Consider the following 23,859-nt stretch of genomic DNA (forward strand, 5'->3'; position numbering starts at 1 on the left):
TTGAGTTAAATTTCATCAATACTTATCAACTTTAAGATTTTGACTATGCAAATGGGAAAAAAAACCTGGGGATTTGTCCCCCACTCTTTTCCATAGAATTGCGGTTTCAATTTACATAATTCTGTAATGTTGGCGCATCATTATTGTCTAAGACTCATTCAATTTAACATAAAACGATCTAGATTGTGTATTATATTCAAAGTCAACACTAAAAAACTTCAATTCTGTTCATTGTTTTATTTTGACTTTACGGTATAATTCTATAATTGAAATAATAAAAGCGTTGACCGAAGTACATTTTGTATGAACTCTACAGACTCTACTAACCCGAGTTGGACGAATCGAAATAGGCCTATCTTTTTCAGGTGTAGACTTTGCTATTTTACTTGAAATTTCAAAATAATGGCATGGGCAACTATGATATGTCAATACTTAAGACTGATCTTTTTATTTTCAAGTTTCGTAACAGTAGAGTATGTCATGTATCATGTGTATGTGGCGGATTTTTGGTCATTGGAATTGCTGAATTAATTAACTTACAGTATTTGCTTGATACTAATACTATTTTAAAACTGTTTAGCTTATTGATGATAACTTATTTAAAACATGTAATCATTATGCAAAACTGTGAGTGTCCTAACTAAATCCTATTTAATTACCTTGGACTATTAAACTGTACCGTACTCATCAAAATGCAGTAAAATTTATATATGTCATATATGAGGTTTATAGCTCTTTGAACAGTTATAAGGTATATCAATATATATTTGGTTCCAAGAAATTCATTTGTCCCAGCAAGGATTTGCGTGAGTATCAGATATATATCACAGTCGCTCGTACTATCATACTATGACCCTGAGACTACTATAACACAGTTAAAGTAGTCTCAGTATGACCAGATATATATACTGGGACTATTATACTAGTCCCAGATATATATATATATAATGTGTCTCTGCTATGACAACTCCTTGGTCCCGGCAGAGACATATATACACATATGTGTATATATGTCTCTGGTCCCGGACATTTTTTGCAAACTGGAAAAGTAATTGTGCACATCTGTTCGACCAAGGATTTTTAATATTCCTTGGTATGACTAAATACATAATTTGATTTAATGGTATGTCTGCTTTTGACAGAAAGGTAGCTTTAATAAACATAGCCTGCCCCCTTTTTTGTCAGTTTAATTGGAACAGTAGTTAAATCCCTTTGCACAATGCAGGTGCCCGTGATGACGTAAATGAAATATTATCACGTGATAGTTAGAATTCAACATGGCGAGTAAACCGAATGTTGAGATGGTAAAGGAGCAAGAGTTTATGGTTGGACCGCGGTATACGAATTTAATGTACATTGGAGAGGGTGCATATGGAATGGTTGTGTAAGTAGTTATTCAAAAACACTACTGGAGACGTTGCATTTAGGTGTCACATGCTTATTGTTGCGTGCACAGCTAATGTCAAAACAGCGCTGTGCACGGTGAATGCATTCAAAAGGGATGTCACAAAACAGGTTTACGGATTAGTTACTTGTTGATTCAAATGGAGTTGCTTTCTTTGAAAGCAACACTAAACAGTTGTGCAACTGACATCGCTTATGAAATACAAGAACTGTTACCACGTGTGTGCGTTGCTAAAATAATAACATGTTACCCCTAATCATTTGGTAGAATATTTTTAGTTTTGCAGTCTACACACTAGGACATGCAAGCCTACTAGTTCAGGCTTTTTATGGTAAAATAACTATAGGGCCTGTAGTAATTTCGACTACAGGTAAAAAGAGTCTAAAATTGAATCCTGAATTCACAACGATTATATGGTTATTCCCGAATTCTCATGAATTATACAGCTCAATCACTCCACCCCTCTATATTGAATGCAAGGCGAGACATGCATGTTGCTTTTCCAGCTGCAGCATCAACAATTGTTAAGTTTTCTGTTTTTTTCAGTTTGATATGAACTACTTGTGATAGATCAATGATATTTTCTATAAAGTTGCATTATTATCAGTTTGATGACTATTTCGAGGCCCTGTCCCCTAGGTCATGGTCCAGTGACTTTTAATTAATAAGCAATTTTCAATGTTATTTACATTTTTTGTAAGTTTTCTGCATTAGACATCTTTATTTCTTACCAATAAATATGAAACAATGGTGTATTCAATTAAATCCCTATCCATTACATTGCCTTTATATCTATGTATAAAGTGCCCTAAAAGTGTTATCCTACACACAAAGGGTGTCCTTGAAGTGTAGCCAATCGCTCTAAGAGTGACCTCTGAGAAAAAAATTATCCTGCCCTTTTCAAAAACTGCAGGAAACACTAGCACTCTTAGCATGGTTGGCTACACTTAAAGGGCACCCTATGTGTGGAGGATTCTACTCTTAGGGCACCTTTACATAGATATAAAAGGACTGTTAAGGATAGCGATTAGATACCATTGTTTCATATTTACGTGAAAAATAATAAAGATATATGTATATTAGGTTATTAATTTGATACCTTTTTGTAATAAAACTTATCACCCCTAGACTTGGCCAATAGAATCTTGATAGTGCTACTGTCTCATTTTGATAGATAACTGCAGTTACAAAAAAAATGTATAAACTTTAATACTGATCCCTGAGGCTGATTGTCTGAGGTTGTGTTATAAAATTTCTTAGACTTGCATGACCAAGAGCATATGCATTGCTTTTTAGGTGCAGGGCACAAAAAAATAAGTGACAGTTTAAATACCTATTGGATGTGACATGTTTATACCAATCAAAGCTACAATTACCTTGCAAGGGGTGAGGAAATACATTTTGTATTTGTTGTCAGCACTTGTCCCTGGGCAAGTAAAACTCTAAATTTTACTTGTCTGGGAAAAAGATACTTGCCCTGAATTTCCCAATAAATATTGAAGCATTTTACTGTAAGCCTGTATGATTTTTATAATTGTTTTGTATCACAATGTAAATGATGTTCATGATGTACATGTATGTGATATTTGTTTACATGTATGTGTATGAATAAAAGAAGGTATGGGGTTAACATCAATGAGACATACCCAACGGCAAAAAATCCCCATTTATGATAAAGTTGATACAAAAAGTTTATATATATTATATCTCTATTGAGTACAAAAAACAGAAGACATATATATAGAGAGCAATTTTTATGCCCCCGCCGTTTTACCCTTGTCCGTCTGTACGTCCCTCTGTCCGAACGTCCCAAAGTTGGTTTCCGTTCTCTAACTTTAGTTTGCCTCAACCAAATGTTATGAAACTTATACACAATGCTTATTACCACAAAACACAGATCAAGTTTGAATTTTGGTGACTTCACTTTAACCGTTCTAGAGTTATGCCCCTTTACAAATGGAAAAATTGCTGAAGTTTTCGTTTTCGTTCTCTTACTTAAGTTAGCCTCAACCAAATGTTATGAAACTTATACACAATGCTTATTACCACAAAATATAGATCAAGATGGAATTTTGGGGGCGTCACTTTTACTGTTCTAGAGTTATGCCCCTTTACAAATGGAAAAATTGCTGAAGTTTTCGTTCTCTTACTTAAGTTAGCCTCAACCAAATGTTATGAAACTTATACACAATGCTTATTACCACAAAACTCAGATCAAGATGGAATTTTGGTGGCGTCACTTTTACTGTTCTAGAGCTATGCCCTTTTACAAATGGAAAAATTGCTGAAGTTTTCGTTCTCTTACTTAGGTTAGCCTCAACCAAATGTTATGAAACTTATACACGATGCTTATTACCACAAAATAGATCAAGATGGAATTTTGGTGGTATCACTTTTACTGTTCTAGAGTTATGCCCCTTTACAAATGGAAAAATTGCTGCATTTTCCGTTTCTGTTCTCTAACGTAAGTTTGCCTCAACCAAATGCTATGAAACTTATACACAATACTTATTAACACAAAACTCAGATCAAGTACAAATTTGGGTAGTGTCACTTTTAACGTTCTTCAGTTTTGTCCCTTTATAACTTTATACATTGTTATGATATGCAAGCGGGGCATATGACACATTCCCCATTTATGATAAAGCTGATACAAAAAGTTTATATATATTATATCTCTTTTGAGTACAAAAAACAAATGAAAACGAAATTTAAGGTCCTAGGAAATATCAATTATGTGAACATTTGCTTTATCATTATAGTTGATATTTTTTAAATGCTAGCCAGCAGGTACATGTACATTTACTAAGTTTTGAAACCAGTGAAGAAATGGACAGTTAATAATCATGATAATAGATCATTCAGTTTCCCTTCTATCTATTAATATTTGCCAAGAAATTTAATTAGTTAGACTTTTGGTCAGCAAGATGTGGGTGTTTCCTACAAATTGTGCAAAAATTTAATTTATTTTTAGAAGTTTCTTCACTGGAGATCCAGGGGAAACCTTTAGGGCAAGACTTCTGGAATTCATGTTTCCGTTTTTTTTTTTAATATATATTCCCCGTCTTTCTTCGCCTCTGTTTTCTGATTTATCTCGACTCATCATTATTATTTTCATTCATTTTGTCTTGATTACCCCATCTAGGTGTTTTGACCATGTATTTATCGATAGAATTCATTTAAGAAAAATTAAAATCACACTTCTATTAGATGGCGGATAAAACCTAATTGGCGATCCCGGGTAAATGGACAAAAATAACGTTATGTTTATGAGACCTGGGTTTGCATATTTATTTTTATACGACCGCAAAAAAATTTTGTGGTCGTATATTGGTATGACGTTGGCGTCGTCTCCGGCGTCGTCGTCGTCGTCGTCCGGTGTCGTCGTCCGAATACATATTGGTTTTCGCACTCTAACTTTAGTTTAAGTGAATGGATCTTTTTGAAATTTGACCATAAGGTTAAATACCACAAAAGGAAGGTTGGGATTGATTTTGGGGGTTATGGTACCAACAGTTAAGGAATTAGGGGCCAAAAAGGGGCCAAAAATGAGCATTTTCTAGTTTCCAGACAATAACAGTGGAACGGTGTATGGATCTCTCTGAAATTATACTACAAGTTTCCATACCACAAAGGGATGGTTAGGATTTGCTTTGGGGGGTTATGGCTCAAACCGTTTAGGAATTAGGGGCAAAAAAGGGGGAAAAACAAGGTTGTCCTGGTTAATGGACAAATACTTTAGTACAAAACATAATTTAAAGCAGTGTAAGGGAGATAAATCAAATACATCATTGAAATTATCTCCCTTACACTGCTTTTAAATTATGTATAAAGTAATGGTTAATGAACAATAAAGATAATCTAAAACAGTGTAAGGGAGGTAATCCAAATACAACGTTTTGGTTACTTCCCTTGCACTGCTTTTAAATTATGTTTAAAGAAATGCATATTTATAAAGGAAGACCAGTAAAAATATCTGCAAATGTTTTCATCTTTTTTTTTTACAAAAAAATCCATATGAAAGATTTGACACTATATTTTTATTAATTTTATTATAAAATAGATTAAGTTAGCACTATGGTAAATTTAAATGGGTAATTATGGTTGCCAACTCCATTGGAAATTTGAATTGACATTATGACCATATCTTGAGGGAAAGAATTTTTTTGGGGGAAAAAGGGGGGGGGGGATAAAAAGAAATTGTGGGGGCCAATTTTTTCTCATTTCAGATTTCAGAAATTAAAAAGAATTATTCTTCAAATATTATTTTTTTTTCAAATTTCAAATATTGAAAAATTTCAAGAAGTAATCTTTAATTGCACAGTATGGCGCATTAGATTTGTAAAATCTTTGATCACATTTATTTATTTGTTATGCCGAATCTAACAGTGTATTTAGATTTTTAATTTTGGGTCCAGTTTTCAAATTGGTCTACATTAATGTCCAAAGGGTCCAAAATTAAACTTTGTTTGATTTTAGCAAAAATTGATTATATGAGGTTCTTTGATATGCTGAATCTAAACATGTATTTAGATTTTTGATTTTTGGCCCAGTTTTCAAGTTGGTCCAAATTGGGGTCCAAAATTAAACTTTGTTTGATTTCAACAAAAATTGAATATATGGGGTTCTTTGATATGCTGAATCTAACCATGTATTTAGATTTTTTATTTGTGGACCCCGTCATCTAATTGGTTCATATTGAGGTCAAAAGGGTCCAAAATTAAACTTTGTTTGATTTCATCTAAAATTGAATTATTGGGGTTCTTTGATATTCCAAATCTAACCGTGTATTTAGGTTTTTAATTTTGGGTCCTGTTTTTTAAATTGGTCTACATTGAGGTCCAAAGGGTCCAAAATTAAACTTAGTTTGATTTTAACAAAAATTGAATTCTTGGGGTTCTTTGATTTGCTGAATCTAAACATGTGTTTAGATTTTTGATTATGGGCCCAGTTTTCAAGTTGGTCCAAGATAGGGTCCAGTATTTAAACTTTGTTTGATTTCAACAAAAATTGAATATATGGGGTTCTTTGATATGCTGAATCTAAACATGTATTTAGATTTTTGATTATGGGCCCAGTTTTCAAGTTGGTCCAAATTGGGGTCCAAAATTAAACTTTGTTTGATTTCAACAAAAATTGAATATATGAGGTTCTTTGATATGCTGAATCTAACCATGTATTCAGATTTTTTACTTGTAGGCCCCGCTATCAAATTGGTTCATATTGAGGTCAAAAGGGTCCAAAATTAAACTTTATTTGATTTCATCGAAAATTGAATTATTGGGGTTCTTTGATATGCCAAATCTAACCGTGTTTTTAGATTTTTAATTTGGGTCCCGTTTTTTAAATTGGTCTTCATTGAGGTCCAAAGGGTCCAAAATTAAACTTAGTTTGATTTTAACAAAAATTGAATTCTTGGGGTTCTATGATATGCTGAATCTAAACATGTGTTTAGATTTTTGATTATTGGCCCAGTTTTCAAGTTGGTCCAAGTTGGGGTCCAAAATTAAACTTTTTTTGATTTCAACAAAAATTGAATAAATGGGGTTCTTTGATATGCTGAATCTAACCATGAATTTAGAATTTTTATTTGTGGGCCCCGCTATCAAATTGGTTCATATTGAGGTCAAAAGGGTCCAAAATTAAACTTTGTTTGATTTCATCAAAAATTGAATTATTGGGGTTCTTTGATATTCCCAATCTAACCGTGTATTTAGATTTTTAATTTTAAGTCCCGTTTTTTAAATTGGTCTACATTAAGGTCCAAAGGGTCCAAAATTAAACTTAGTTTGATTTTAGCAAAAATTGAATTCTTGGGGTTCTTTGATATGCTGAATCTAAACATGTGTTTAGATTTTTTATTATGGGCCCAGTTTTCAAGTTTGTCCAAGTTGGGGTCCAAAATTAAACTTTGTTTGACTTTAACAAAAATTGAATATATGGGGTTCTTTGATATGCTGAATCTAACCATGTATTTTGATTTTGGACATTGGACCATAATAGGTAAATTAAAAAAATTCAAGTTCTTAGACCACATTCTTTCTGTGTCAGAAACCTATGCTGTGTCAAATATTTAATAACAATCCAAATTCAGAGCTGTATCAAGCTTGAATGTTGTGTCCATACTTGCCCCAACTGTTCAGGGTTCGACCTCTGCGGTCGTATCAAGCTGCGCCCCAGCGAAGCATTTTATTCTTATTCTGGTTATCCATCTATTTCCAGTTTTAATTAATACTTCTCTTCTCGAACATTGGGGGCCTCGGTGGCCGAGTGGTCTAAGTAGTCGAACTACTGTATCACTAGCCTGTCAACACTGAGGTTGTAAGTTTCGAATCCCGTAAATTTCGTAGAAGTGCAAAGTCGAAAAAAAGATGAATTGCAGAACCTATCTTAAATTATAGCAGGACGTTATAAAATACGACTGAAAAGGGGCATGGCACCAATTTTTTTCCAAAAAAAGGGCAGGGCTTCAAGAAAAAATGGCAGGACGCCATACCACACCTGTAGGAAACACTAAGTATACACTATTGTAATATTCAAAGAAAAATAAACCTTCATGAATTACTCAAGATATTTTGGTTTGATTTTGGCCTGTTTGAAGTACATGTAGATGCACAATTTTTCATATTAATACTTTGTCGAAAAAAACCTACATTCTAACATAAAGGGATATTTAAGCCTTTTATTTGTAAAGAGTTCCTTAGTTTATAAACTTTTCACATGTTGCAGGTACATGTAGTTTCCATGTTAAAGATTAGATAATATAAAATTATTGTGAAATCATGCAATTATCAGGATAAAGTACCGCAGACACCTTTCTTGCTCATACAAATGCATGCAGAAAAATTAAACATTTGCATATTTCTTTCAAGTTTTGCAATATTAAATTTTCTTGAAGCAGTACCAGTCTTCACGATGAACTGCTAAATCTGCAGGCCCCGAGCTCAATTTTTGAAAATTTTTAGTTAGATTCTGTTGGCTTGTAGATATGATTTTTACAGGCCCAAGAGCAATTTTACAAGCCTGGGCTGCCACTCAGCGTGAAGACTGCAGTACACAATTGATTGCAAAAGAAAAAAAGGAGATCCCAGTTTTTTCCTTAGGGTATTTTAGAATAGCCATCCTGCTATGCATTTATTACGGCCCGCATTCTTCAATCAGCATCGCAATGCTTCCCGCTGTGTGAAAAATTATCGTCTGTATTTTTTTTTATACTTTTTGTAAATACGGTGACAAAACGCAACAGATGATCACACGTGAAACAGAACAGACTGGTAATTGGAAAGTTCAAACATTGACATTTAAAAGCTCTGTTATGAAAGTCTTGCATTTTAAATGATAAATTTAAGTACATGAAGAAATCAAATTAATTTTGCATGGACAGCTAGCTTACTCCCTTTGTATTTTTTTCGCTGGTCAACATTGGAGGTTTAGTTTCACGATTTCAGTTAATCATGTTAATCATAAAGTTTTGATATTTAAAATATTTCAACGCTTATATTGCCTTCTTACAAAATATCAGTTATAGGTGAAAACAAGACAAATTTAATTGATGTTTTTCAAAAATTTTTGTATGCTAATTACAACTTTCCATAAATTTTTTGATCGGCCAATACACACCAATATTTTTAGATCTAACGCTGGTGATTGATCATGTCAAAGAATACACATGATATGAAATTAAAATGAGTTGTGGAAACCTACAGAACATTTAAATGATTTAAATGCATATAAACAAAATTGTAAAGTAAAAAAAAAGTTGGGATTGATTTTGGGGGTTATTGTCCAAATTGTTTAGGAATTACCGGTGGCAAAAAACATTTTTCTTGTTTCATGACAATAACTTGTGTATAAGTGCATGCCAGGGTCTTTATGAAGTTGTACCATAAGGTTCCATACCTCAAAAGGAATGTTGGGATTAATTTTGTGGGTTATGGCCCAAATCGTTTAGGAATTCGGGGGAAAAAAAACCCCAAGGATTTTCTGGTTTCAGGAAAATAACTTGGAGTATAAGGCTATGGGTCTCTATGAAATTGTACAACAAGGTTCCAAAGAAGGAAGGTTGAGGTTGATTTTGGTGGTTATGGCCCTAACCGTTTAGGAATTAAGGGCCAAAACAATACTTTTCTAATACTTTGTTTAAAATGGTTATTTCTTAACAAGTTTCAAAGGTGTTTATCTGAATTCCTGGGATTTTTTAATATTGTGAATCTAACCGTATATATATCATGTATATAGAATTTGGATTTTCAGCCCCGTTTTTAAATTGGTCCACATTGAGGTCCAAAGGGTCCAAAATTAAACTTTGTCTGATTTGATCAAAAATTGAGTTATTTGGGTTCTTTGCTATGCTGAATATAACCGTGTATTTAGATTTTTGATATTGGACCATAATAGGTAAATGTCCAATTTCAAATTTTTAAGTTCTTAGACCACATTCAATCTGTGTCAGTAACCTATGCTGTATCAAATATTTAATCACAATCCAAATTCAGAGCTGTATTAAGCTTGAATGATGTGTCCAACTTGCCCCAACTGTTCAGGTGTTAACCTCTGCGGTTGTATGAAGCTGTGCCCTGCAGAGCATTTTCTTTTTATAAAAGTGAAAAGAACTATCTTTTATCAATAAAAATTCAATGAGGAAATCTATTCTGTTGATGAAATTCATTGTTTCTCATTAAAAAGATATATAAATTTAACATTTGAAATTTAAGCAACTTAAATCAATAAATTAAAACAATGCATTTACATGTTAATATATACATTTTACTAAGGAGGTCTAAAAATTGGAAAAAATCAGAGAAGTTTGGATTAAGGTTGATATGAACTTCTGAAGACTGCCATACCCATATCAGTTTTCCTCAAAATATTGCAATTTTAAGGTTTTTCTGTTAACTGAGGCCCACTTTCCATGCAAGCTACAGCAATTTGCACCTATCAGCATCACTGGTCTTGCTGGTAAAGAAATAGGATGGAAAGTTGGTTGTTTTCTACACATTATGACCAACTTTTGGAACTCTAGATGCCTTTTTTGTTATTTGTGTTGTTGGGTTGCTCTCTGATTCATTTATATTTACAAATTTCATGACACATCTCCTTTACTTATATAATACATTTTTCACGATACCTTTTATATTTGCAAGTCAGAAAACAATGTAGATTTCATAATTAATCAAAGAACCCGTTTACACTTGTAAAAAAGATCAATCTTTCCTGAGATCGATCTTAAAAGGATCGATCTTTAGTCTTATGTAAACGAGAAAGATCGATCTTCACTCGGACTTAAAAAGTCCACCTCTGGAGGTGGTTTTAAAAAGATCGATCTTATTTGAATCGATCTTTCTTTATGTGTAAATGGTTAGATCGATATCGATCTTTCTTCAAGTGAATGTTATATTTAGATATGAATATAGATCTGCGCGTGTTTGGCGGCAAAACACACGTGTTTAAAAACAATGGATGGGATAAGAAAAGTAAACATAGATTGCGCCGTTTTTGGATCATTCTTCTAAATCGATAAATTCGATTTTCTTTGCTGCAATTCCTCATCTTCAAACGCATTGACCATGTTGACCGTTCGTTTTTAAGTGATAGTCTTCTCACATTTCTATGTTTAATGACTTGTGACATGTGAACCAAAAATATAATTAATAACTGCATACGAAATTCCAATGATCCAACTACTTTCTCAGTGATTTTGTAGTAAGTGATTGTCCGCGATGGATGCACATGTAATATACTATTCTATTTTTAAGATTGTTTGTTTACAAAATGTAAGGTAATAAGGTCAGACCGGTTCTTTTTATGTTGCAGTGTAAACGCACTAGATTAAATAAGATTGCTCGATCGATCTTGCTTTTGCAAATGTAAACACGAACTGGTCTTTTTAAGATCGATCCAAATAAAGATTGGTTTAATTTCGTACAAGTGTAAACGGGGTATTAATCTATAAATTTGCATTACACTTGCTTTTAATGGCCTCTTTATGATGTATAAGATCTTAAACTATGTGTTTAAGCTGTCCATTATCATTAATTTCCATTCAAACACAAATTGAAATGTTAAATTCTAAATTCAAGAAAAATAAAGCCAAGTTGTGCCCTTATTGTACTCTGTCCTTTGATACACATGTACCAGAGCAAATTGTTGTGGTATCTTTGATCACATGATCAGCTTGTAGTATTTATAGCATCTGATGATCTGCCTATTTTGTATTGTTGTATAAAACCAAATTACAGGTTAAAATAATGTTTTCCTACATGTTGTTACCTAGTTTCTATGTAACACAGAATAATTGACCTAGAGATATTGTGTACTGAATGGCAACCATAACCCAGTTACCAATTATTCTTAGAATATTGATTTTAAGTCAGAAGAAAGCCTTTGCACATTAGATTTTTGTAACAGTAAATAAATCAAGGAAATTTAATAATATATACATGTGAATTGTTAAATTTGAGAAGATATGATTGTAATTAATTAACAGTACATAATGTTCTCTCTTATTTTGGATTTTAGTTACAAAGATATTATATATATTTTATTTTATTATATATATAGATTCTACCACTGCATCGAGTGTGATACGATATTTATCCACTTGAGACAGTTAAATTTTCAAATTTAAAACGTGAGGCTCGCCCAGCGTTTTAAATATTTAAAATTTAACTGTCGAGAGTGGATAAATATCGTATTACACGAGATGTGGTGGTGGAATCTGTTTCTCTAATGATTTTCAAACAATACGCAGGCAAATTTATTCCTTCTTTTCGAATAATCTGCAAAAAGATGTGTTCTTACTATGTGACGTCATCAGGCATGGTCGCCTTTTTTCATGCAGTCACAATAGGAAATTCAGAGGAAAGCAAGAAAATTCGACGTCATAATCGGATTTTAACCAATGAAGAACTGAGATCAAACGAACCACACGTTGATTAAATTTTTTTTATACAATGGATGCAGAAAGGGATAAATTGACGAAGAATTAGAGAAACATGTATATATGATTTCAAAAGGGCTAAAATAACGTGATAGTATTTATACTGAATTTTGCACTGGTCACAGTAGAAGTTTTAATGAGCTTGTTTATACCTACTGTAAAAAACATCACTCTTGTAATGTGCCTGTTGGGGGAATATCTGAACAGGGTCAATTTTGACAATAAAACTTGATTTTAACTAGTCACATTAGCAGTCTTGTTACCTACTGTAAAAAAATCACTCTTGTAATGAGCCGGTTGGGGGAATTACTGAACAGGGTGACCCCTGGTCAATTTTGACAACAAAACTGATTCTAACCCTGATGTTCACTAGTCACATTTATTAGCAGTCGTGTTACGCACTGTAAAAATCACTCTTGTAATGTGCCTGTTGGGGGAATCACTGAACAGGGTGACCCCTGGTCAATTTTGACAACAAAACTGATTCTAACCCTATAATCTATATAGAAACATTGCACCTATTGAAAGTGATGATTCAAATTAAGTCATCCAAAGTCGACAACATTCACTGTGAAATATATTAGTACCTGAAGAGATTTCACTGATTTCATTTTATTTGTACTGTAAACATCATCATTACATGTATGTATGCCTATGGTCAACATACATTTGTTACAATAATTAACAATGATTTCTAATTAGTGACAGTCAATTGTGTGACGAATGGTAACAATTCTTTTCTATTGTAATTGATCAATATTGAAAAGTCAATAAGGTAAATAAAGCACAATTTACTTAATTGCAAGTTCTAAGTTGTCATGATGTTAGGTTCAATAGAAGGTATAATTCGATTGTGTGTGCATATTATTTTCTTATCTAGTTAGATGTACATCTATTGATGAATTACGCCCAAGTTTCCCAGTTGCAGTCAAAATTGTAAGCCCTTTAGCTCAATCCATCAACTCTTCCGAACCTAGCATATGATGTATTGTGAACATGTAACTTGTGTCCTGAATATATATACAATATACATGTATACACATTCATGTGCTTGTCCGAAGGCAGGAACAGATAATCAGTGGATGTCTTAAGTCATATCTTCATCGTGTAAATATTTTTTATTATTTGAAAATTTGATTTTGACAACAGATCTTTAATTGATACCAGGGTAGGAAACTCACTGGAAATGTCTACCAGACCACAGGGCTGGCTGCATAAAAAAAATTACCTGTCCTGATCAAAATTTACCAGCCCTGAAAATTAATGAAATAAAAATCCAACCCATTTTCCTTCAAGATTCTAAATTATGTTTTTGTGTTTTGAGATGTTTTAATGACTAGAAGTATTATTAGATAAACTTGAGGATTTTTTGTGATGAAAATGACTTATGACTGCTTTTGTAAATACACACTGCAACAAGACTTACAAGTGCACATTTAAGCTTAATGACCATTTGTTCAGAAGCAAGGTGTGATTTCATTTTTATACGACCGCAAAAATTGAAAATTTTTTGGTCGTATATTGGTATGACGTTGGCGTCGTCGTCGTCGTCGTTGTCGTCGTCGTCGTCGTCGTCGTCGTCACTCTAACTTTAGTTTAAGTGAATGGATCTCCATGAAATTTTACCATAAGGTTCAATACCATGAAAGGAAGGTTGGGATTGATTTTGGGGGTTATGGTACCAACAGTTAAGGAATTAGGGGCCACAAAGGGGCCAACAATAAGCATTTTTGTAACTTCCAGACAATAACTTGTGTGTAAGTGTATGGATCTCTCTGACATTGTACCACAAGGTTCCATATCACAAAGGGAAGGCTGTAATTGATTTTGGGGGTAATTGCCTCAAAATGTTAGGAATTAGGGGCCAAAAAAGGGGCAAAAAACAAGCATTTTTCTAGTTTCATGACAATAACTTGTGTGTAAGTGTTTGGATATTTCTGAAATTGTACTACAAGGTTCCATATCACAAAGGGAAAGCTGGAATTGAGTTTGGGGGTAATTGCCCGGAACGTTTAGGAATTGGGGGCCAAAAAGGGGCCAAAAATAAGCATTTTTCTAGTTTCTAGACAATAACTTGTGTTCAAGTGTATGGATCTCTCTGAAATTGTACTGCAAGGTACCATACCACAAAGGGAAGGCTGAGATTGAGTTTGGGGGTGATGAATCATAAGGGGGTTCAAAAAATTTTGGGGGGGGATTTTTTTTTTTCTTTTTTTTTTCTTTTTTTCCTTTTTTTTTTCTTTTAAAATTTTCCTTTTTAAGTTGGTTATTTCTGATTTATATTTAAAAGCAAATAATAATGATATGGTAGGAGATACACACCAAACAGGATGTGTAAATTATTATATAATAAGTATTGTGCAATAGCAAGAAATTTTCAATTGCACAGTATTGCACAATAGCAAGAAATCTTCAATTGCACAGTATTGCGCAATAGCAAGAAATCTTCAATTGCACAGTATTGCGCAATAGCAAATAATATCCAATAGCACAATATTGCGCAATAGCAAGAAATTGTCAATTGTACAGTATTGCGCAATAGCAAGAAATAATTAATTGCACAGTATTGTGCAAAAGAAGATACTTCGTATAAATTGCTTATTTCTTGATCAATTTCAATGGGGTTTTATTCTTGAATTCTTGGGGTTCTTTAATATGCTGAATCTAACCGTGTATTAAGTTTTTGGATTTTGGGCCCCGTTTTTAAATTGGTCCACATTGAGGTCCAAAGGGTCCAAAATTTAACTTTGTTTGATTTCATCAAAAATTGAATTATTGGGGTTCTTTGATATGCCGAATCTAACCGTGTATTTAGATTCTTAATTTTTGGTTCTGTTTTCAAATTGGTCTACATAAAGGTCCAAAGGGTCCAAAATTAAACTTAGTTTGATTTCAACAAAAATTGAATATATGGGGTTCTTTGATATGCTGAATCTAACCATGTATTTAGATTTTTGATTATGGGCCCAGTTTTCAAGTTGGTCCAAATCGGGGTCCAAAATTAAACTTTGTTTGATTTCAACAAAAATTGAATATATGGGGTTCTTTGATATGCTGAATCTAACCATGTATTTAGATTTTTGATTTTTGGGCCCTGTTATCATTTTTGTCCACATTGAGATCAAAAGGGTCCAAAATTAAACTTTGTTTGATTTAATTAAAAATTGAATTCTTGGGGTTCTTTGATATGCTGAATCTAATCTAGATTTTGGATATTGGACCATAATAGGTGAATGTCCAATTTAAAATTTTTAAGTTCTTAGACCACATTCATTCTGTGTCAGAAACCTATGCTGTGTCAAATATTTAATCACAATCCAAATTCAGAGCTGTATCAAGCTTGAATGTTGTGTCCATACTTGCCCCAACTGTTCAGGGTTCGACCTCTGCGGTCGTATCAAGCTGCGCCCTGCGGAGCATTTTATTAGAATTTGGGGTGGGCACTAGGGGGTGTTAGTTTGTCTTCAGTGTAATTCAGCATGCCTTTGTTTGTACTTTTGTTCCACAAAATTACTTTTAAGCAAATACAAATTTGTACTTTCAATTTCCTCTAATATTTATTTTTTATTTAATAAACGCAATCGCGATTGGACAATTCGATACCAACTAGCCAATGAGTGCGGATCTTACAAACAACAGGTATCACCATGTTCCCTGCAGAAATCGTGTGGAAACATGTGGAAGTAAAAGGTTAATTGGCAGTCATGAATCTTACGTGCTGTTATGAATGGGGTAATACTGAGAACTCATTCCAAAAATAGAAAAAGGAAATCCCAACCACCTGCAAAAAATAGACCGTCCACCGGACTGTTGAAATTTAATTTTTGACCGCCCGATCGTAAAATAGGCCATCTCGGGCGGTCGGGCGGGCTATAATTTCCAACTCTGTTGATACTGTTGATTCATTTATTTTGGCGGGTATCAATTTAGTTCATTGAGGAAAATATTTATTTGCATCCGTTTTTACACGCCCTTTAACGGGATATATTATGGTATACCATTGTCTGTCTGTCTGTCCATCGTCAATATGTCGGACAATAACTAATAAACGCTTTAACCAATTTGCATGACATGAGCTCCCTTTCGAATTTTATAAATTTTCGATTTTACGTTTCCGAATTATGGGGTTTATTCATTACAAAAGGGGGGTTTTCCAGTTTTCGGACAATAGCTCAAAAATGCTTTGAGCAGTTTTCATGAAACTTTGGTGAATTTTTTATATCTATTGACTTAAGTCTCTTTGCTTTTTATAAATTTTAGATTTAACATTTCCGAGTTATATGATTTTATTCATAAAAAAAGGAGATTTTCAAGTTTTCGGATAATAACTCAAAAGTGCTTTGAGCAGTTTTCATGAAACTTTGGTGACTGTTTTATATCTATTAAAATAACCTCCCTTTAGTTTTATTTAATAAATTTCTGATATGATATTGAGGATTTATTGAACTTTATTCTTTGAAAAAGCGATAGGCGTATCATGCGTTCATGGTACAGCACTTTATTGATTTTGTGGTTTTGACAAAGTCAGCCTACAACACATACAAGCCTATAGATAATTTATTCTTCATTGAACTTTTAGATCTGTGGTTTACATGCATTGACCCACAAAATTCATGAAAATTGGTACTTCACGTATGATAATGAAGCCACAGTAGTCTCTGTTTAATAAACATGTACATGTATGTATATTCATTGTATAAAAGGAACCGGTATATATACATGTTTATTTCCATTCTCAATTTTATTATGAAAACTAACTTGGTAACTTCAAAATGGATTTCTTTGAAACTTAACACAGAATTAGCAAAACACTTTTTAAAGCCATGCTTAAAAAGAAATAATCCTGATCAGGTTTTCTTGTTAGATCATTGACTCCATTGTTGACAGCTGATGAGAGATGAAGAATATTGAGATGAGCAACAACAAATTTATTAGGTGTTTACAAAAATGAAAATAGAAACTTGGGCTAGATGGGTGAAGAAAACAGTATAACATTTCTTAACATATTTTTGAAAGAGTAAAAAATATTATTATAATCATGGAACATGTATCAAAAGGATGACTTGACACTTTGTGATAATTATAATAGCTTACAAACCTTACCATTGCTTACTGGCACACAAAACTATTTAAATTTAGTATATCTACATGCACATGTTTAACTTATTTAAACCTATATATAGCTACATTTTATGCACTATGCACAATTTTATGCACTATGCACAATGTTATGCATAATGCACAATTTTATGCATTATGTACAATTTAATGCATGGTATGTTTACTCAGATTTTAAGCTGTAACAGGTTAATAGAAATTTATTTTAGCCTTGTACATGTACCGGTAAATATAAGTCTCTGATGAAACACATTAAATTTATTGAATTTAAAACATTTGATCAAATGTTTTTCTTCTGGTGCGCGTGTAAAAGATATAAACATCATGAACATGTTTTAAAAAAAATCATGCATCTTAAAAGTCCACACATCAGAGCAGGTTAACAAAACTTTACTATTATATTTAATACTGTATGAAATGCAAATTGATTGAGATAAATACATTCTAATGCTTTCCTTCTGGTGTAAAAGATCTGTGTTTATTTATAAAAGTCCTTGATGTAATGAGCACTGCTGGTTATGTAAGTTAATATAACCCCCAGGTTAATAACAACATTGACATTTTATCTCATTGCTTTTATTGCTTGTCTTTTGTATAGTATTTGAAGTTGATGTTTCATTTAATGAGGGACATGTTGAAGATTAATTTCATGAATTGTATCCTAATAAAACAGTATTTGCTTCCTCATTGAAGAATGAATGAATAATGATATCGTTTATTTAATTTTGTGTCACTTTATACAGAACTATAACATTAAATATAAGTTATTCAAATCCATCCTTGCATTATACTTTTTATTACCTGTATCTTCTCAACAAACAAAACATGCTGTCTTTCAATTTAATATCATTGATATTTCAAAAGAGCTGTGTCTGGGACTATTCACAGTCATTTTGTGTTTAACTAATTTGGATATGATAAATTGTTCTAAGGCTGTGCTTTCCTAATCTTATAAAAAAAATGATGAAATGGGGAAAAGAACAAAAAAAAAGCAGCCTTTTAAATTGAAGCTTGAGTGAAAAGAAGTTTTACAGCCAAAAAATTCAGGAAATTTTATATTTAAATTTTGGAGATCCTCCATGCCATCATTGAATGCTGGGAGGACACCTGCATGACCTGTATTGCCATAGGCAAACTTTACATTTCTGTTCTGTCTGTGATATAATTAGAAATGGGAGGGAAGTTAATTACTTCTAGCGGGAATATAATACACCTAATCGCTATTTATTCAATTCCGGATAAGTTCTAAAATTACACAACTTTTTCATCCAGTTGAAGCTATCTGCAGTGGCTGATCCAGAACTTTTCATAAGGGGGGCCCGCTTCTGTCATGCTTCAGTGATTCCCTATATAATCAACCAAATTTTTCCCATAAATGGGGGGGGGGGGGGGGGGGGGGCTGGGTCCCCCAGGCCCCCCTGGATTCGCCTATGATCTGGGACCCTGTTTAAACAATGCACCATGCATGATACTTTTCAATGAGACCTATTTAAAACATCGTAAATACTTCAAACAAAATATTTTTTTGACAATAATTTGAGTATCGAAAAAGTGGATCATAATCTATCAAAGTTTCCTATTGATCGCTTTCTAAATTTTTCCCTCCCTCAGCTCGTTACTGATGATCTTTGTTTTTTCCCTGTTGACCCAAACAGGAAGTTGTCTTAATGACTGTTTTTTCCAGATTGGACTAAATAGCGATAAGGTGTATTTGTGAACAAAAGCTCTCAGTACCTTTAATTTAATAAGCTTTGTTTTATTACAGATCAGCTCAAGATTCTGGGTCAGGCCAAAAAGTAGCCATTAAGAAAATATCTCCATTTGAACATCAGACATATTGCCAGCGCACACTCCGAGAAATTAAAATTTTAACCAGATTCAAACATGAAAATGTAAGTTTAAAAATGTTATTAGTTATAATTAATTATAAGTACATGTATGTACAATGGTTCATACTATTGGGAGAACATGAACAAGTACATGTAGGGAAAGCAGCTATTACTGTGGATCAGGAATTACTTACCTTTCTGAAAGTGCTGATCTGTTCACCTCCTGTATTTAGGGAAGATTGTGTTGCTCAACCATTTGTTTTCTGTGGAATGTTTTTGGACTAATTTATATAATGCCTGCAGTTTTTTGTATCACTTTACAACTATGGCGTAATTTTTTAAACATTTACAACACTATTTGAATGCTTATTTTGTTATTTTTTGCTGATGTTCAGTACTTTTTTGGGACTATAAAGAATATAAAAATAAGAAGATGTGGTATGATTGTCAATGAAACAACTCTCCACAAGAGACCAAAGGACACAGAAATTAACAACTATAGGTCACCTTACGGCCTTCAACAATGAGCAAAGCCCATACTGCATAGTCAGCTATAAAAGGCCCCGAAATGCCAAATGTAAAACAATTCAAACGAGAAAATGAATATTTATTCTTCAGGTGAAGAGGGATTTATTTCATGTTAAATTTTCAATTAAAGCAAGTTTGTTTCTTCATATGTCAGTCTTTAACTTCATCCAAATAAGTTACTGGTTTACACTACAAACGTGACATTTTCTTGGAATTTTGATGTTTCTTATCACAAACAAAGGAGTAAGTTTGGTAAGGGACCTTTTTGGCCTCAAATATTTAGTCATTGTTTCAAAATAAAAAGTGTTTCAAGATGATGATGAAAAGGCATGTAAGAAAGTGAAGTAGAACTAATTTTTGTTGAGCTTTTCATATAAAGCATTGTCCTTTATACCTCATAGAGGCCCAAAACTCAAGCTAAAAATAAGGGCCATATTGGGGCCTTGTTAAACCTACTATCTAAAATGAATATACTTGTGTAGTCAAATTACTCAATGTAGCTTACTCAACAAATTGAATGCATTAATTCCGGCAGGAGGGAATCACTCCTAGGCTTCTCCATTGTGGGTAATGGGGCAGAATTGTAACCCTGGCAGACAGTAGGGGACACAAGGTTAAGTTATTTTATCTGCAATTTGTACATTTTCCTTTTGATCATACTGCATTATATTTTCCCATATCATGGACAGGACCTGATACTCGAAAATATTAGGCAATGACGTCATGTAAAAGTCCAACCGCATCCATTTGTCAATAAAATGTAGGCAGTTTCGAATTTATTCATAAAATTGAATGTTTTCTATGCCTATAAATAGTTTTACTTACTATTTCATTTTATTTCATATTCTCAAGCAAAAAAGGGGCCTCGGAGGCCGAGTGGTCTAAATAGTCGAACTACTGTTATCACTAGCCAGTCAACACTGAGTTTGTGAGTTCGAATCCTGTGCTGGGCAGGTGCACTCAACTCCAATCTTAATTGACTACGATTGTCAGTTTTCCTCCCGAAGGTCATGGTTCTCTCCGGGCACTCCGGCTTCCTCCACCAATAAACAGACTGCCACAAAATGGCACAATAGTGTTGAAAGTGGTGTTAAACACCAATCAATCATGCAAAAAACATTGTTAAGACAAAATTATGGATGAAAAGATTAATGACATTTTATTTTATAGCACTGACTTCATCAGCTCGAATATCAGATCATCCTTGTCGCAAGTTGTGGCCAGATCAAGTTAGTTTCAAAAACAAAAATGTCATTATGCTATAGGTATCAAGAATCTTCTATTCTACTTTTGGATCTGATTTTTTTTTGGGAGTTTTATACAGCAAAAGATTTACCTTATCATACCTGCACAATTTTCAAGTAAGGGAGTTGGGTAAAGAATATATAAAAAGAAGATGTGGTATGATTGCCAATGAGACAACTCTCCACAAGAGACCAAATGACACAGAAATTAACAACTATAGGTCACCGTACGGCCTTCAACAATGAGCAAAGCCCATACCGCACAGTCAGCTATAAAAGGCCTCGAAATGACAATGTAAAACAATTAATGAGAAAACTTACGGCCTAATTTATGTACAAAAAATGAATGAAAAACAAATATGTAACACATAAACAAACGACAACTGAATTACAGGCTCCTGACTTGGGACAGACACATACATACAGAATGTGGCGGGGTTAACATGTAAGCGGGATCCCAACCCTCCCCCTAACCTGGGACAGTGGTGTAACAGTACAACATAAGAACGAACTATAAAAATCAGTTGAAAGAGGCTTAACTCATCAGATGGATAAAAATGCAAATACTACAAATGCAAGTGGACGTGGCCGGGTACTTGTACATCCAAACAACAAAAAGACACTAAGTACAGATCTGAGAGTACTCGCAGTTACTGACAGCTAGTTCAAAGCCACTAACAACTAATAAAAAAAATCATGCATCTAAGACTAAATTATCAATCCGTACACATCCAACATCCAATGGATTTAGTGTAAAGACTTCATAAACAGTCAGAGAAAAACATGACCTTGTGCAATGCCAAGATACAGGTATCGACAGATTGTAGATCCATGTATACTGATTCTGCTGTCATAAAAATTCCCAATATAGACAATGCAAGGAGATCTAAAATAGATAAATGCAGTTGGGGATAATGGCTTCACTTGTTGTAGCCACTGTACTATATTAGACTATAGCAATCAATTTGTTATTTACCATGTCGTCAAGTATGTTTCTTAACTGAATCACGTCATACATAGAATACAAGTATATGAATATGCCGTCTCTTTATTGCTAGCATGCTGCGTCCATAATTAGTATTTTCTAATGTTTCCTTGTCTTCGAATCTCTAGCTTACAATTAGTTTCCTAGAAACTATTGTTATGGAATTCCAAAGTTAATATAAGTGCATTTCTTATATCCTCCCTGAACATTGGAATTAAAGTCGTTCATCGCATTCCCAGTTGAGTATCAGCTATGGTAATAAAAAGTACAATATAGCTGATAAATGGAATATCATGAGATTGATTAGGTCGCTGATTCTGCTGTCATAAAAATTCCCAATATAGACAAGGAGATCTAAAATAGATAAATGCAGTTGGGGATAATGGCTTCACTTGTTGGAGCCATTGTACTATATTAGACTAAAGCAATCAATTTGTTATTTACCATGTCGTCATAATATTTTCATGAAAGTGCAAATTATAGGAAACATCGTTACGTCACTGTTCACTGGCCTGATACAAATATTTGTCAATGTTTACATTCTAAAGCATCATCAATATTATGAGATCAGCTGCTATAAGTACATTTTTTAAAATTTATGTGAATTCTTTTTTTTTTAAAGTTGGAAATTTCAGCATAGTCCTATAATCTAGACTATTGATTTGAATAATAGGAGTCATTTTGGCAGATGCAGATCCAGGATTTTGAAAAGGTGGGGGGGGGGGGGGGGGGGGTCAATGGCCCCAAGAACTAGATAAAATTTGTAGTGAAACCAGTAAAAAGTCTGGATTAACCATAAATGAGGCTCCATAAAGGAGGGGGGCTGGGCACCCCTAAAATCTGCCTCTGTTTGGTACACATGTTAGTGCTAAAGAGACAGCACCCAACATCACAAATTAAACATAAAAAGCTATGAGCAGAGGTCACAAAGCCAAAACCTTTCTTTTTGATTTTTGCAAATTAAGCAAAATATATCATTTGTATATAGGAACCCTGAAAAAAATTTGGCATATTCTTAGGAAATTTAGGGTGTGTGACACTGTGAAGTGAAATCATAATGTTGTGTACAAAGTAAGATCTTCCTGGATATAACTGATTGATTAATTTATTGGTGTTTAATGCCAATTTCAACGCTATTGGCTATTTTATAGCAGTCAGTTTTTATTGGAGGAGGAAGTAGAGTGCTTGGAGAGAACCACTGACCTTTGGCAGAAAAAGTCCTGTATATAAGCTAAAGACTTCCTTGGCATGCATACCCTACAAATGAAGAGGACTTTCCCTTTACTTTACTAGCCAACTTCTACAAATATAGTATATATGTGCTTAAATGCCATTTAGCTTCATTGTTTTGAAAATATTCAGTTGTCTTCATAAAATGGAGGATTTTAAGAGTCACATGAACATTTCTCATGTTGGTAATCCCTATGAATCGAGAAGGTTGGCAGGTCGACATTTCCTCTTGCTCACTTTGAACAGATTTCAACAACTCCCAAGTTTTCAAATCAAAATTTAACCTAAAATGTTGTCAAAATATTAATTAGAAATCTTAATTCATTTTTATATGACTGCAAAAAATTTGCATTTGTATATTCCTATCATGTTGTTGTCGTCGTCCGAAGACATTTGGTTTCCAGACAATAACTTTAGTATAAGTGAATGGATCTCTATGAAATTTAAACACAAGGTTCAATAACACAAAAGGAAGGTTGGGATTGATTTTGGGGGTTATGGTCCCAACTGTTTAGGAATAAGGGGTCAAAAAAGGCATTTTTATAGGTGTAATACCACCAAATCATAGTACGTCACATCCG

The 23,859-nt window shown here is 33.4% G+C and overlaps 1 protein-coding gene across 1 annotated transcript in view; it reads left to right on the plus strand.

Annotated features, from left to right (window-relative positions):
- The first annotated feature begins 1,270 nt into the window (after positions 1-1,270).
- LOC127712766 (mitogen-activated protein kinase 1-like) overlaps positions 1,271-23,859 on the plus strand; it is an 85,016-nt gene continuing 62,427 nt past the window's right edge. The window contains exons 1-2 of the mRNA XM_052219386.1: positions 1,271-1,384; positions 19,228-19,354. Of these exons, the coding sequence (XP_052075346.1) occupies positions 1,278-1,384; positions 19,228-19,354 (234 nt within the window). The 5' untranslated portion in view covers positions 1,271-1,277. The remainder of the gene's footprint in view (positions 1,385-19,227; positions 19,355-23,859) is intronic.

Source organism: Mytilus californianus, unplaced genomic scaffold (assembly GCF_021869535.1).
Source record: "Mytilus californianus isolate M0D057914Y unplaced genomic scaffold, xbMytCali1.0.p SCAF_8, whole genome shotgun sequence".
Classification (NCBI taxonomy): domain Eukaryota; kingdom Metazoa; phylum Mollusca; class Bivalvia; order Mytilida; family Mytilidae; genus Mytilus; species Mytilus californianus.